This window comes from Pseudophryne corroboree, chromosome 1 (assembly GCF_028390025.1).
Source record: "Pseudophryne corroboree isolate aPseCor3 chromosome 1, aPseCor3.hap2, whole genome shotgun sequence".
Classification (NCBI taxonomy): Eukaryota; Metazoa; Chordata; class Amphibia; order Anura; family Myobatrachidae; genus Pseudophryne; species Pseudophryne corroboree.
Window position 1 is genome coordinate 1,160,185,229 of NC_086444.1, and position 16,488 is coordinate 1,160,201,716.

The 16,488-nt window shown below is 48.4% G+C and overlaps 1 protein-coding gene across 2 annotated transcripts in view; it reads right to left on the reverse strand.

Annotated features, from left to right (window-relative positions):
• Positions 1 to 16,488, reverse strand: part of MAEA (macrophage erythroblast attacher, E3 ubiquitin ligase) — a 323,598-nt gene that overhangs the window by 66,105 nt on the left and 241,005 nt on the right. For both annotated transcript variants that reach the window (XM_063924905.1, XM_063924901.1), the window contains exon 4: positions 7,873 to 7,995. In XM_063924905.1, the coding sequence (XP_063780975.1) occupies positions 7,873 to 7,995 (123 nt within the window). The remainder of the gene's footprint in view (positions 1 to 7,872; positions 7,996 to 16,488) is intronic.

The window sequence follows — 16,488 nt, forward strand, 5'->3', positions numbered from 1 at the left end:
ATACATCCTTTACAATCTGGACTTCAGGAACTGAAGTCAATTCTTTCTGGAAGAAAATCTACAGGGCCGAAATTTAAATGTTAATGAACCCCAATTTGAGGTCCAAAACACTCCTGTTTTCAGGAAGTGTAGAAATCGACCTAGTTGAATTTCCGTCGTGGAGCCTTCCTGGCCTCACCCACGCAACATATTTTCACCACATGTGGTGATGACGTTGTGCGGTCACCTCCTTCCTGGCTTTGACCAGGGTAGGTATGACCTCTTATGGAATGCCTTTTCCCCTCAGGATCCGGCATTCAACCGCCATGCCGTCAAACGCAGCCGCGGTAAGTCTTGGAATAGACATGGTACTTGCTGAATCAAGTCCCTTCTTAGCTCCCCAGGCCCTTAGTCCTCTGTGAGCATTTCTTGAAGTTCCGGGTACCAAGTCCCTCTTGGCCAATCCGGAGCCACTAGTATAGTTCATACTCCTCTATGTCTTATAATTCTCAATACCCTGGTTATGAGAAACAGAGGAGGGAACACATACACAGACTGGTACACCCACGGTGTTACCAGAACATCCACAGCTATCGCCTGAAGGTCTCATGACCTGGCGGAATACCTGTCCCGTTTTTTGTTCGGGCGGGACGCCATCATGTCCACCTTTGGTCTTTGCCAACGGTCCACAATCATGTTGAAAAACTTCCCTATGAAGTTTCCACTCTCCCGGGTGGAGGTCATGCCTGCTGAGGAAGTCTGCTTCCCAGTCGTCCACTCCCGGAAAGAACACTGCTGACAGTGCTATCACATGATTTTCCGCCTAGCGAAAAATCCTTGCAGTTTTCACTGCCCTCCTGCTTCTTGTGCCGCCCTTCTGTTTACGTGGGCGACTGCCGTGATGTTATCCCACTGGATCAATACCGGCTGACCTTGAAGCAGAGGTCTAGCTAAGTTTAGAGCATTATAAATTTGCTCTAAGCTTATTTATGCGGAGAGAATTCTCCAGACTTAATCACACTTCCCTGGAAATTTTTTCCCTGTGTGACTGTTCCCCAGCCTCTCAGGCTGGCCTCCGTGGTCACCGGCATCCAATCCTGAATGCCGAATCTGCGGCCCTCTAGAAGATGAGCCCTCTGTAATCACCACAGGAGAGACACCCTTTTCCTTGGATATAGGGTTATCCGCTGATGCATCTGAGGATGCGATCCGGACCATTTGTCCAGCAGATCCCACTGAAGAGTTCTTGCGGGAAATCTGCCGAATGGAATTGCTTCGTAATAAGCCACCATTTTTACCAGGACTCTTGTGCAATGATGCACTGACACTTTTCCTGGTTTTAGGAGGATCCCGATTAGCTCGGATAACTCCCTGGTTTTCTCCACTGGGAGAAACACGTTTTTCTGGACTGTGTCCAGAATCTTCCCTAGGAACAGTAGACGTGTCGTCGGAAAAAGCTGCGATTTTGGAATATTTAGAATCCACTCGTGCTGTCGTAGAACTACTTAAGATAGTGCTACTCCGACCTCCAACTGTTCTCTGGACCTTGCCCTTATCAGGAAAGCGTCCATGTTTCTTTTAAGAAAAATCATCATTCCGGCCATTACCTTGGTAAAGACCCGGGGCGCCGTGGACAATCCAAACGGCAGCGTCTGAACTGATAGTGACAGTTCTGTACCAGGAACCTGAAGTACCCTTGGTGAGAAGGGCAAATTTGGACCTGTAGGTAAACGTCCCTGATATCCAGTGACATCATATCGTCCCCTTCTTCCTGGTTCGCTATCACTGCTCCGAGTGACTCCATCTTGATTTGAACGCTTGTATGTAAGTGTTCAAATATTTCAGATCTCACCGAGCCGGTTGGCTTCAGTACCACAATATAGTGTGGAATACTACCCCCTTCCTTGTTGTAAGAAGGGTACTTTGATTATCACCTGCTGGGAATACAGCCTGTGAATTGTGTGAGGGGGAGACGTCTCGAATTTCCAATGTACACCTGGGATATTACATGTAGGATCCCGGAGTTCCCTTGCGAGTGTTGCTGAAACTCTTGAGATGACCCCCTACCGCACCTGAGTCCGCTTGTACGGCCCCAGCGTTATGCTGCGGACTTGGCAGAAGCCGTGAGGAGCTTCTGTTCCTGGGAATGAGCTGCTTGCTGCAGTCTTCTTCCCTTTCCTCTCCCCCTGGGCAGATATGACTGGCCTTCGCCCGCCTGCCCGTATGGGGACGAAAGGACTGAGACTGAAAAGACTGTGTCCTTTTCTGCCAATATGTGACTCGGGGTAACAAAAGGTGGATTTTTCAGCTGTTGCCATGGCCACCAGGTCCAATGGACCGCCCCTTTATACGGCAATACTTCCATATGCCGTCTGGAATCTGCCTCACCTGACCACTGTCGTGTCTTCGTCTGGCAGATATGTACATCACATTTACTCTTGATGCCAGAATGCAAATATGCCTCTGCGCATCACACATATATAGAAATGCATCCTTAAAATGCTCTATAGACAATAAAATCCTGTCCCTGTCAAGGGTATCAAAATTTTCAGTCAGGAAATCCGACCAAGCCCCCTCAGCGCTGCACATCCAGGCTGAGGCGATTGCTGGTCGTAGTATAACACCAGTATGTGTGTATATACGGTTATGATATTTTTCAGCTTCCTATCAGCTGGCTCCTTGAGGGCGGCCGTATCTGGAAACGGTAACGCCATGTTTTTTTATAAGCGTGTGAGCGCCTTGTCCACCCTAAGGTGTGTTTTCCAACTCGCCCTTACTACTGGCGGGAAAAAGGGTATACCGCCCATAACTTTCTGTCGGAGGAACCCCACGTATCATCACACACTTCATTTAATTTATCTGATTCAGGCAAAACTACAAGTAGTTTATTCCCACCCTACCAAATACCCTTATTTGTGGTACTTGTGGTATCAGAAATACGTAACACCTCCTTCATTGCCCTTAACATGTAACTTGTGGCCCTAAAGGAAAAATACGTTTGTTTCTTCACCGTCGACACTGGGGTCAGTGTCCGTGTCAGTGTCTGTCGACCGACTGAGGTAAATGGGCGTTTTTACAAGCCCCTGACGGTGTCTGAGACGCCTGGACCGATACTAATTTGTCCGCCGGCTGTCTCATGTCGTCAACCGGCTTGCAGCGTGTTGACATTATCACGTAATTCCATAAGTAAGCCATCCATTCTGGTGTCGACTCCCTAGAGAGTGACATCACCATTACAGGCAATTTTCTCCGTCTCCTCACCAACATTTTCCTCATACATGTCGACACACACGTACCGACCTACAGCACACACATACAGGGAATGCTCTGATAGAGGACAGGACCCACTAGCCCTTTGGGGAGACAGAGGGAGAGTTTGCCAGCACACACCAAAAGCGCCATAATGTATATAACAACCCTAGAAGGTGTTGTTTCTATATATGGGCTCTTAATATATAATTATATCGCCAATTTATGCCCCCCTTCTCTTTAACCCTGTTTCTGTAGTGCAGGGGAGAGTGGGAGCCTTCCTCACCAGCGGAGCTGGTCAGGAAAATGGCGCTGAGTGCTGAGGAGAATAAGCTCCGCCCCTTTCACGGCGGGCTTTTCTCCCGGTTATTAGGAAAACTGGCCTGGGTTAAATACATACATATAGCCTTAATGACTATATGTGATGTATTTATTTGCCAAATAGGTATTTATATTGCTGCCCAGGGCGCCCCCAGCAGCGCCCTGCACCCTCCGTGACCGTGTCAGTGAGCCGTGTAGCAACAATGGCGCACAGCTGCAGTGCTGTGCGCTACCTCTCTGAAGACTGTGAAGTCTTCTGCCGCCTGTTTCCGGACCTCCGTTCCGCCGTCTTTCTTCAGCGTCTGTAAGGGGGATCGGCGGCGCGGCTCCGGGACGAACCCCAGGCTGACCTGTGTTCCGACTCCCTCTGGAGCTCAGTGTCCAGTAGCCTAAAACTTCAATCCTCCTGCACGCAGGTGAGTTGCAAGTCTCTCCCCTAAGTCCCTCGTTGCAGTGATCCTGTCGCCAGCAGGAATCACTGATTAGAAACCTAAAAAAAAAACTTTACTAAACAGCTCCTTAAGAGAGCCATCCAGTTTGCACCCTTCTCGGACGGGCACAAAAACCTAACTGAGGCTTGGAGGAGGGTCATAGGGGGAGGAGCCAGTACACACCATGTGACCTAAAAAGCTTTTTAGATGTGCCCTGTCTCCTGCGGAGCCCGCTATTCCCCATGATCCTGACGGAGTCCCCAGCATCCACTAGGACGTTAGAGAAATAATGTCTATAACAATTTACACGGGAAGGGACAGTGACTGCTACAGTCTTCAATTACACAGGCAATGTAATCCAGTGCCACCGTCTCTCCAGCCGTATCCCACACGTGTGTCCCTTCTGCAGCTCTATCTAGTTCTCTCCTGTTCTACCTATAGCTGGGAGGACAAGTGTGAGGCTAAATGCACGATATTGCTGTAGCATTTATATAGAGCACTGGGGTGCTATATATGGACTACAGGAAAGCAGAGGCATGTGTTTTCCACTGGAACAGTAATAAATGGTATGGACATACAGGAGCTGTGGAATAAACATGGTGCATTGTTTGTGCATTGGGCTGCAGCAATACAATGCACTGTGGCTAGGTCTAGTCTGCTGATGTACCTACCTACAGTAAGCGTAGTCTAAAACACCTGACTGCTACCAATGCTAAGTGCCACAATGGCTTATAATCCGTTTTATGCATTTCACTTGTTACCAATGTGTATAAAAACACTGCACTGATACAACGTGCCATTACAGCAATGTGCTGTATACAGCTTGTGTTTCTCGCAGCAAACACAACTTCATACCTTCCAACTTTAGCTTCCACGGAAGCAGGGCGACCCGAAAATGGGGCGTGGACTCGGCCATGAGGCGTGGCCTCATCTGAGTGGGCGTGGCTTTGCAAAACGGAGCATTTTCCAGGCTTTTGGAGGCGTGCCCAGCGCTCCCCGAGCAGCTGGGCAGCTCCCTGCTCCCCTCCTAGCACTGAATACATGCTGTGCGTACTGAATACCGGCTGCTTTGCAGAGCTCCCACAACTGTCCCCCTACCCATGGGACACTGCTGCCTGCAGGGGGGACAGTGTCCGAATAGTGGGACTGTCCCGCTGGAATCGGGACAGTTGGGAGGTATGCAACTTCCTGTGCTGACTAAGCACCTGTATGACAGTTATCAGCAATGACATACACAGAGGGCGCTTACTTGCAATCCAGTAGAAAGGGGCACCTAGCATGCCTCCCATTTGTACTGATTTTCAGGGGAACTGTCTCACCGTCCTGCGTCTGGGATGTTCCTCCCAATTTGAGTGGTAGCTGGGGGGAATTCCCCTGCCATAGCACTGCCTCCTGTCCCACTTCCAAGCTCCCAAATGTCACGAGATATGTACATAGCGACAGATGCATGTGAAAATATTACACAAGGGCACACATAATAATGCCACTGTATAGGTCATTGGTACGGCCTCAGCTAGAATACTGTGTTCAATTCTGGAGGCCATCTCTTCAGAAGGATATAAATACATTAGAGACTGTACAAAGAAGGGCAACTAAAATGGTGCATGGCCAGATGGACAACGCAGGCGTGTCCGGACCGTTTGTGGAAGAGGCCACGGCAGCTGCGTGACATCACACGCAGCCGCAACAACCCTGCCATAACAGAGAGGAGGAAGCTGGACCCGGCAGGCGGGGCGGACTTGCCCTGTGCTGGGCGTTCCTCCACATGTCTAAGAATCTGATCGTAGATATGCATTTTTCGCACATCTACGATCAGGTCTGAATTACCCCCATATCCCCAACGCCCATAGGACTAGGCTGTTTAAAGGGGGGGAAAAAGCAAAATAAAAAACTGGGGCCAATATTTAAATAAGATACCAGGTAACTATAATAATTCAAGTACTGAATATTTTCTATCACATATTTGCTCCCCATTATAGCGACTGCTGTCTCCACATAACAGTAATATGCCCCTGAAGGGAGATATACTATGAAGCCTTATCCAACTGCCTATCATCATCGTGTATCAACACAGACATTTAATAACTTTGTACACCACAATCATGTTATGTATAATTATGTGTGGATTTGGGCTAATGAGCTATAAAAGAAGTTTAATTCAGCTTTAAACGAATTTTGCAGAGAGAGTGCTTAATCCATTCCAGATCATAAAGTGTTCTGCCAAGCACAACGAGGGACACGTAGACAGGACGGGGAGTGGGACAGTAACGTATAGAGCTCAGCTAAAGTACTCTTTGGGGAAACACAAGGACTGCATCGTAATTTGGCACCAGCCAGGCAGTGGATGATCTGTGCAGCACATATCCAGATAAACCCATTTCTACCATACATCAAAGACAACAACCATGAGTTATTCTGGGGCAAGCAACTATTCCTCCATTTTCTCAGTAAAACTGACCACTAGGGGCGCTGTACTACTGAATTGTACAGAAGTATAAAAGGAACTAGTTGATGTGCCCGGTTTCAACCTGTGCGGAACATTTGACCCCTTTTCACCCTCTTAGGAGTCAAATTTGGAAAAATCTCTGCTTAGTCGGTGGCTACAAATAATTGTCACAGTTGCCAGACCACCAGGCAGGTCACATGTTCCAGGTCACCCAGCAGGTGCACAGGGAGAGTTGACCAACTGTCACATTTTCTAGAGCACAATGGTGATGCATTGTAAATGGCAGGCGGACGTAGCAACTAATCACAATGTCCTGCTCAGTTAAACCAGACTAAACTAATGGGCCCAATCGCAAAAAGTGCCATTTGAACGCCCAAACGAGTCACTTTTCACACATTTCAGCTCGCCAGCATGGGGTGCTGCGAGATGAAAGGTTTCTCCATGTCGTTTACAGCGCCGAAAGAAGCAACAATTGAATTGCTGGACACCATCTACTGGCGGCCGCATGGAGAAACAATTGAATCCCCCCCATAAAATTCGTCTTTCTGTTATTACTATATAGCTAAGGGCATGCAGTCGTAATATCGACATTCTGCACAGATTGGAGGGTTAGAGTTTGTCTGCGGCAGTGAAGGGTGAACATTAGGCACCAGGGGGAGGGTTAGGTGTAGGCACTAGGGGGAAGGTTAGGGTAAGGCTACAGGAGGGGAGGTTAGGGTAAGGCTACAGGAGGGGTAGGGTAAGGCTACAGGAGGGGAGGGTTAGGGTAAGGCTACAGGAGGGGAGGGTTAGGGTAAGGCTACAGGAGGGGAGGGTTAGGGTTAGGCTACAGGAGGGGAGTGTTAGGGTTAGGCTACAGGAGGGGAGGTTAGGGTAAGGCTACAGGAAGGGAGGGTTAGGGTAAGGCTACAGGAGGGGAGGGTTAGGGTAATGCTACAGGAGGGGAGGGTTAGGGTAAGGCTACAGGAGGGGAGGTTAGGGTAAGGCTACAGGAGGGGAGGTTAGGGTAAGGCTACAGGAGGGGAGGTTAGGGTAAGGCTACAGGAGGAGAATCCTGGTGCATACATACATTGAGCAATATTTATTATACGATATTATACAGGAATCCTGGGGCACACGTACATTAAGCAGCATTTATTGCAGCATACCATTTCACCCCTTTCCACTAACCTTAATCTTTGCAGTTCTGAATCAAGTAGCTGGCGATATGTACACCTGATCCCTACATTTATTCTCTATTTCACTCCCTATGTTCACATTTGCTCATTGATTTTCCAGTTCCTATACACAGTGCTGGTTACTTACAGGCAGCAAGTCTTTTTTAGTGGGCCCTTACATTTTAGCAAGCTGCACGCAGGATTTACCTCTTCCCATTGGATAAGTTTGCACTGTAATCCAGTGCTGAGGGATCAACGTGACGACACAAAGGACTGCACAATGACATACCTTCATTTTCCTGAGTCTTGATTTGTTATCATGACACCATGCTAAGCAGGTCATGGTTTCCTGTCTTTCCAGGGATTCCTCAACTTCCTTTGCGGTTAGGAACATTTCTATATTCACTAGATCCTTAAAAAAAAAAAAAATATATAAGAGTTTAATTAATATTTTTATCGTATTGCTTAACTAATTAAGTCACTTTGCAGCAGTACATATGTTAGAATGGTCCACTGCTGAACTATAATGAACAGTTTCAATTCCAGGTTACAGGATACCTAAATGTCACATCATGAAATGCAATATAATTTAACACTTAACCTAATTCCAATTACTCCAGCCGAAGCCAACTGCCCCAAAACAAATCCAGCAGTGCCAGATTTTCAGGATTTCCTCAGATAAGTGTTCAACGCTGAGAGAGCACCCACCATTTGTACTTGATATTACTTATACAGAGTATAACTGTCTAGATAGAGAGTTGATAGGTCGACGCCATATTGTCAACCTCTATTAGGGCAACAGTGTCAAAAGGTCGACATGGCTAGTACGTATAGACACTCAACGCACTTTGGGCAAGGTTACTATTCCCAATCATGGTCTTCATGGATAGTAAATCAAGCAAATGTGGCGACAGCATGTAAAAAAATAAGAATTTACTTACCGATAATTCTATTTCTCATAGTCCGTAGTGGATGCTGGGAACTCCGTAAGGACCATGGGGAATAGCGGCTCCGCAGGAGACTGGGCACAAAAAGTAAAAGCTTTAGACTAGCTGGTGTGCACTGGCTCCTCCCCCTATGACCCTCCTCCAAGCCTCAGTTAAGATACTGTGCCCGGACGAGCGTACATAATAAGGAAGGATCTTGAATCCCGGGTAAGACTCATACCAGCCACACCAATCACACCGTACAACTCGTGATCTGAACCCAGTTAACAGTATGATAACCGTAGGAGCCTCTGAAAAGATGGCTTCCAACAATAAACAACCCGACTTGTTTGTAACAATAACTATATACAAGTATTGCAGACAATCCGCACTTGGGATGGGCGCCCAGCATCCACTACGGACTATGAGAAATAGAATTATCGGTAAGTAAATTCTTATTTTCTCTGACGTCCTAGTGGATGCTTGGAACTCCGTAAGGACCATGGGGATGATACCAAAGCTCCCAAACGGGCGGGAGAGTGCGGATGACTCTGCAGCACCGAATGAGAGAACTCCAGGTCCTCCTCAGCCAGGGTATCAAATTTGTAGAATTTAGCAAACGTGTTTGCCCCTGACCAAGTAGCTGCTCGGCAAAGTTGTAAAGCCGAGACCCCTCGGGCAGCCGCCCAAGATGAGCCCACCTTCCTTGTGGAATGGGCTTTTACAGATTTTGGCTGTGGCAGGCCTGCCACAGAATGTGCAAGTTGAATTGTACTACAAATCCAACGAGCAATCGTCTGCTTAGAAGCAGGAGCACCCAGCTTGTTGGGTGCATACAGTATAAACAGCGAGTCAGATTTTCTGACTCCAGCCGTCCTGGAAACATATATTTTCAGGGCCCTGACTACGTCCAGCAACTTGGAGTCCTCCAAGTCCCTAGTAGCCACAGGTACCACAATAGGTTGATTCATGTGAAACGCTGAAACCACCTTAGGGAGAAATTGAGGACGAGTCCTCAATTCCGCCCTATCCGAATGAAATATCAGGTAAGGGCTTTTATAGGATAAAGCCGCCAATTCTGATACGCGCCTGGCTGAAGCCAGGGCCAACAGCATTACCACTTTCCATGTGAGATATTTTAAATCCACTGTGGCAAGTGGTTCAAACCAATGTGATTTTAGGAACCCTAAAACTACATTGAGATCCCAAGGTGCCACTGGAGGCACAAAAGGAGGCTGTATATGCAGTACCCCTTTGACAAACGTCTGAACTTCAGGCACTGAAGCCAGTTCTTTCTGGAAGAAGATCGACAGGGCCGAAATTTGAACCTTAATGGATCCTAATTTTAGGCCCATAGACAATCCTGCTTGCAGGAAATGTAGGAAACGACCCAGTTGAAATTCCTCCGTAGGGGCCTTCTTGGCCTCACACCACGCAACATATTTTCGCCAAATGCGATAATGTTTTGCAGTTACATCCTTCCTGGCCTTGATCAGGGTAGGGATGACTTCATCTGGAATGCCTTTTTCCTTCAGGATCCGGCGTTCAACCGCCATGCCGTCAAACGCAGCCGCGGTAAGTCTTGGAACAGACAAGGTCCCTGCTGGAGCAGGTCCTTCCTTAGAGGTAGAGGCCACGGGTCCTCCGTGAGCATCTCTTGCAGCTCCGGGTACCAAGTTCTTCTTGGCCAATCCGGAGCCACGAGTATCGTTCTTACTCCTCTCCTTCTTATGATTCTCAGTACTTTTGGTATGAGAGGAAGAGGAGGGAACACATATACCGACTGGAACACCCACGGAGTTACCAGAGCGTCCACCGCTATTGCCTGAGGGTCCCTTGACCTGGCGCAATATCTGTCCAGTTTCTTGTTGAGACGGGACGCCATCATGTCCACCTTTGGTTTTTCCCAACGGTTTACAATCACTTGGAAGACTTCTGGATGAAGTCCCCACTCCCCCGGGTGGAGGTCGTGTCTGCTGAGGAAGTCTGCTTCCCAGTTGTCCACTCCCGGAATGAACACTGCTGACAGTGCTATCACATGATTTTCCGCCCAGCGGAGAATCCTTGCAGCTTCTGCCATTGCCCTCCTGCTTCTTGTGCCGCCCTGTCTGTTTACGTGGGCGACAGCCGTGATGTTGTCCGACTGGATCAATACCGGTTGACCCTGAAGCAGAGGCCTTGCTTGACTTAGGGCATTGTAAATGGCCCTTAGCTCTAGGATATTTATGTGAAGAGACGTTTCCATGCTTGACCACAAGCCCTGGAAATTTCTTCCCTGTGTGACTGCTCCCCAGCCTCTCAGGCTGGCATCCGTGGTTACCAGCATCCAATCCTGAATGCCGAATCTGCGGCCCTCTAGAAGATGAGCCTTCTGTAACCACCACAGGAGAGATACCCTTGTCCTTGGAGATAGGGTTATCCGCTGATGCATCTGAAGATGCGATCCGGACCATTTGTCCAGCAGATCCCACTGAAAAGTTCTTGCATGCATGGAATCTTCCGAATGGAATCGCTTCGTAAGAAGCCACCATTTTTCCCAGGACTCTCGTGCACTGATGCACTGACACTTGTCCTGGTTTTAGGAGGTTCCTGACTAGCTCGGATAACTCCCTGGCCTTCTCCTCCGGGAGAAGCACCTTTTTCTGGACTGTGTCCAGAATCATCCCTAGGAACAGTAGACGTGTTGTTGGAATCAGCTGTGATTTTGGGATATTTAGAATCCACCCGTGCTGACGTAGCACTACCTGAGATAGGGCTACTCCGACCTCTAACTGTTCCCTGGACCTTGCCCTTATCAGGAGATCGTCCAAGTAAGGGATAATTAATACGCCTTTTCTTCGAAGAAGAATCATCATTTCGGCCATTACCTTGGTAAAGACCCGTGGTGCCGTGGACAATCCAAACGGCAGCGTCTGAAACTGATAATGACAGTTTTGTATCACAAACCTGAGGTACCCTTGGTGAGAAGGGTAGATTGGGACATGGAGATAAGCATCCTTGATGTCTAGAGATACCATATAGTCCCCTTCTTCCAGGTTCGCTATCACTGCTCTGAGTGACTCCATCTTGAATTTGAACCTTTTTATGTAAGTGTTCAAAGATTTTAGATTTAAAATTGGTCTCACCGAGCCGTCCGGCTTCGGTACCACAAACAGCGTGGAATAATACCCCTTTCCCTGTTGTAGGAGGGGTACCTTGATTATCACCTGCTGGGAATACAGCTTGTGAATGGCTTCCAATACCGCCTCCCTGTCGGAGGGAGACGTTGGTAGAGCAGACTTCAGGAACCGGCGAGGGGGAGACGTCTCGAATTCCAATTTGTACCCCTGAGATACTACCTGCAGGATCCAGGGGTCCACTTGCGAGTGAGCCCACTGCGCGCTGAAATTCTTGAGACGGCCCCCCACCGTGCCCGAGTCTGCTTGCAGAGCCCCAGCGTCATGCTGAGGACTTGGCAGAAGCGGGGGAGGGCTTCTGCTCCTGGGAAGAGGCTGCATGGTGCAGTCTTTTTCCCCTTCCTCTGCCCCGGGGCAGGAACGAGCGGCCTTTTTCCCTCTTGCCCTTATAGGGACGAAAGGACTGGGTTTGAAAAGACGGTGTCTTTTTCTGCTGAGAGGTGACCTGGGGTAAAAAGGTGGATTTTCCAGCCGTTGCTGTGGCCACCAGGTCCGATAGACCGACCCCAAATAACTCCTCCCCTTTATACGGCAATACTTCCATATGTCGTTTGGAATCCGCATCACCTGACCACTGTCGCGTCCATAACGTTCTTCTGGCAGAAATGGACATCGCACTTACTCTAGATGCCAGGGTGCAAATATCCCTCTGTGCATCTCGCATATATAGTAATGCATCCTTTAAATGCTCTATAGTTAATAATATACTGTCCCTATCCAGGGTATCAATATTTTCAGTCAGGGAATCCGACCAAGCCACTCCAGCGCTGCACATCCAGGCTGAGGCGATCGCTGGTCGCAGTATAACACCGGTATGTGTGTATATACCTTTTAAGATATTTTCCAGCCTTCTATCAGCTGGTTCCTTGAGAGCGGCCGTATCAGGAGACGGTAACTCCACTTGTTTTGATAAGCGTGTGAGCGCCTTATCTACCCTAGGGGGTGTTTCCCAACATGCCCTAACCTCTGGCGGGAAAGGGTATAGTGCCAATAATTTATTAGAAATCAGCAGTTTTTTATCGGGGGAAACCCACGCTTTATCACACACCTCATTTAATTCATCTGACTCAGGAAAAACCACTGGTAGTTTTTTCACACCCCACATAATACCCTTTTTTGTGGTACTTGTAGTGTCAGAAATGTTCAATGCCTCCTTCATTGCCGTGATCATGTAACGTGTGGCCCTACTGGACATTACGTTTGTCTCGTCACCGTCGACACTGGATTCAGTATCCGTGTCAGGGTCTGTGTCGACCATCTGAGGTAACGGGCGTTTTAGCGCTCCTGACGGTGTCTGAGACGCCTGAACAGGCACTAATTGATTTGTCGGCTGTCTCATGTCGTCAACAGTTTTTTGCAAAGTGCTGACATTGTCACGTAATTCTTTAATTACTACCATCCAGTCAGGTGTCGACTCCCTAGGGGGTGACATCACTAACACAGGCAATTGCTCTGCTTCCACATCATTTTCCTCCTCATACATGTCGACACAATCGTACCGACACCCAGCACACACACAGGGAATGCTCTGATAGAGGACAGGACCTCACTAGCCCTTTGGGGAGACAGAGGGAGAGTTTGCCAGCACACACCAGAGCGCTATATATATACAGGGATAACCTTATATAAGTGTTACTCCCTGTTATAGCTGCTGTATTTATATATTAGCTGCCAATAGTGCCCCCCTCTCTGTTTTACCCTGATTCTGTAGTGCAGGACTGCAGGGGAGAGTCAGGGAGCCGTCCTTCCAGCGGAGCTGTGAAAGAAAATGGCGCTTGTGTGCTGAGGAGAAAGGCTCCGCCCCCTTCACGGCGGCCTTTTCTCCCGCTTTTTTCAGGAAACTGGCAGGGGATAAATGCATCCATATAGCCCAGGAGCTATATGTGATGCATTTTTTTTAGCCATATAAGGTTTTTATATCGTTTTTATTGCGTCTCAGGGCGCTCCCCCCCAGCGCCCTGCACCCTCAGTGACCGGAGTGTGAAGTGTGCTGAGAGCAATGGCGCACAGCTGCAGTGCTGTGCGCTACCTTATTTGAAGACAGGAACGTCTTCTGCCGCCGCTTTCTCCGGACCTCTTCGCTCTTCTGGCTCTGTAAGGGGGCCGGCGGCGCGGCTCCGGGACCCATCCAGGCTGAACCTGTGATCGTCCCTCTGGAGCTAATGTCCAGTAGCCAAGAAGCCCAATCCACTCTGCAGTCAGGTGAGTTCGCTTCTTCTCCCCTTAGTCCCACGATGCAGTGAGCCTGTTGCCAGCAGGACTCACTGAAAATAAAAAAACTATTTAAACTTTTACTTCTAAGCAGCTCAGGAGAGCCACCTAGATTGCACCCTTCTCGTTCGGGCACAAAAATCTAACTGAGGCTTGGAGGAAGGTCATAGGGGGAGGAGCCAGTGCACACCAGCTAGTCTAAAGCTTTTACTTTTTGTGCCCAGTCTCCTGCGGAGCCGCTATTCCCCATGGTCCTTACGGAGTTCCCAGCATCCACTAGGACGTCAGAGAAAAAACAATAACATGTGTGGACTGTTGTCCTGTTGACCTTTTAAACCTGTTGGCCTCACGCACTGTCCACCTTTTATACAAGTCACCCTAATACATCTCAGCCATATGGTGTCCAACTGTTGACTATCGAACTAGACAGTGCAGATCTATCATCTGGACACCGTAAGACTCTGCCGGCATGTGGAGTTGAGATCCTTGCTATGCCCGATTTTGACTTGCGATTTCCCTTGAACTCCCCGGAGCCCAGCACCACCGATTTTGACTAACTTTTCTTGAGATATGGACTATGTGTGCTTACGATTTTAGCTTATGTGAGAGTTTGGCTTATGTGAGATGTCATTGACATGTGAGATGAACTAGATAGGGGTGGTCTTCAGTATGCCGAATGTCGGGATCCCGGCGCACAGTATGCCGGCGCCGGGATTCCGACACCCGGCATACCGACAGCTATTCTCCCTCGTGGGGGTCCACAACCCCCCTGGAGGGAGAATAAATAGCGTGGTGCGCGTAGCGCGCCACCATGCTCGCAGTGTGGCGAGCGCAGCGAGCCCGCAAGGGTCTCCTTTGCGCTCGCCACACTGTCGGTATGCCGGCGGTCGGGCTCCCGCCGCCGGTATGCTGGTCGCCGGCATACCATACTACACCCCTAGATAGTACACCGATCTAGCAAGGATTGACTTGCCTGCACAGTCTATCTTTTCTTACGATGCCAACCTGGCGGGACCGCGCATCGGGATTGCAAGGTGACTTTCACCTTGCGTTCTGCACCAACTTTTCTTGCGATTTTGACTATATAGTCAAAATCGAAAGAAAATATCTCACCGTGTGTACACACCCTAACACTTGGCTACAACATAATAATGGCTAAGATTTATTTACATTTTTTTATGGATTTAAAAAAATAAAATTAAAAAATAAAATAGCTGCTTAGAAACGCACAGCAAAAGGATGATACATAACCCTGGTTGTGACACCTGCATGCGTCTATTAAACTAAAAACGGGAGAAAAAGCTTTAGAATATTATATAGATATATTATATTTATTTTTTCTACTTTTCCATATGTAGGGAGACGATGGGGCTAATAATGTAGGGCAAAGGTTTCCAAACAGTGGGGCAGATGTATTAACCTGAAGATGGCATAAGGAAGTGATAAACCAGTGATAAATGCAAGGTGATACACGCACCAGCCAATCAGCTCCAATATGTAAATTAACAGTTAGGAGGTGATTGGCTGGTGCCTTTATCACCTTGCACATATCACTGGTTTATCACTTCCTTATGCCTTCTCCAGGTTAATACATCTGCCCCACTGTCCTTAAGGCACCCTAACAGATTAGGTTTAAGTATACCCATGGCTCAGCACAAATTGACTGATGTACTAATTAAGTCACCTGTGGCCAAGCATGGATATACTTAAAACCTGGACCATTGGGGTGCCTTGAGTAACGCGTTTGGGAACCTCTGACGTAGGGGAAATCCACACCCACACAGCACTGACCACACCTCCTTCACTTCTCACAATAGGCCCTCGGTGATTTTCAACCCCAGGCCCATGTGGCCCTTAACACGGCCATTGAACAAGTATTACTGCAGCAGGGGTGATTCCGGTCTGGCGCTCAGCAACAGTGGCAGAATCCCAGCAGTGGCAGCTCCCCCTTGTTGTCTTATCTTACCATCTATTATTTCCCACCTTTCACTGTTACATGCAGGAGGGGTTGGGGATGGAATCCCGGTGGCCGGGATCCTGGGGGTCAGATTATCAACATCGGGATCCTGGGCATCAGAATGCCGGCAGCAGGGCATTGCGGGATAGGTAGCTCGCTGCGCTTGACACAGGTTCTATTCTCACTCTATGGGTGTCGTGGATGCCCATAGATGGGAAATCACCTACCTCGCCGGTATACCGGCGGCGGTATGGTGCACCCGTCGGGATCCTGGTGGTCGCAATACAGACCCTGGGATCCAGACGATCGGTATGCTAACCGCATACCCTATGCAGGAATGTGTTTCCGGATGATAAATACATTGTTTTGCAAAGGGCAGTAAAGTTTTCACTTACAATGACCTTCTCCAGCGCATGTGCACATCATACCAGTCACAACAAAGAATATTGCTGCCAGCTGTATCTTTACACTTTTGTTTAAGATAAATCACCCTGTATGTCCCAGTGCCGATAAGCAGCGTAATACTCTGGTTACACTCTGGTTACCAGACAGCTGTAGCAATACAATGGCAGAAATGCCTGCACGAAAACCCCTGAAATGACACATTGAGAAATTTAAAAAAATATATATATGGT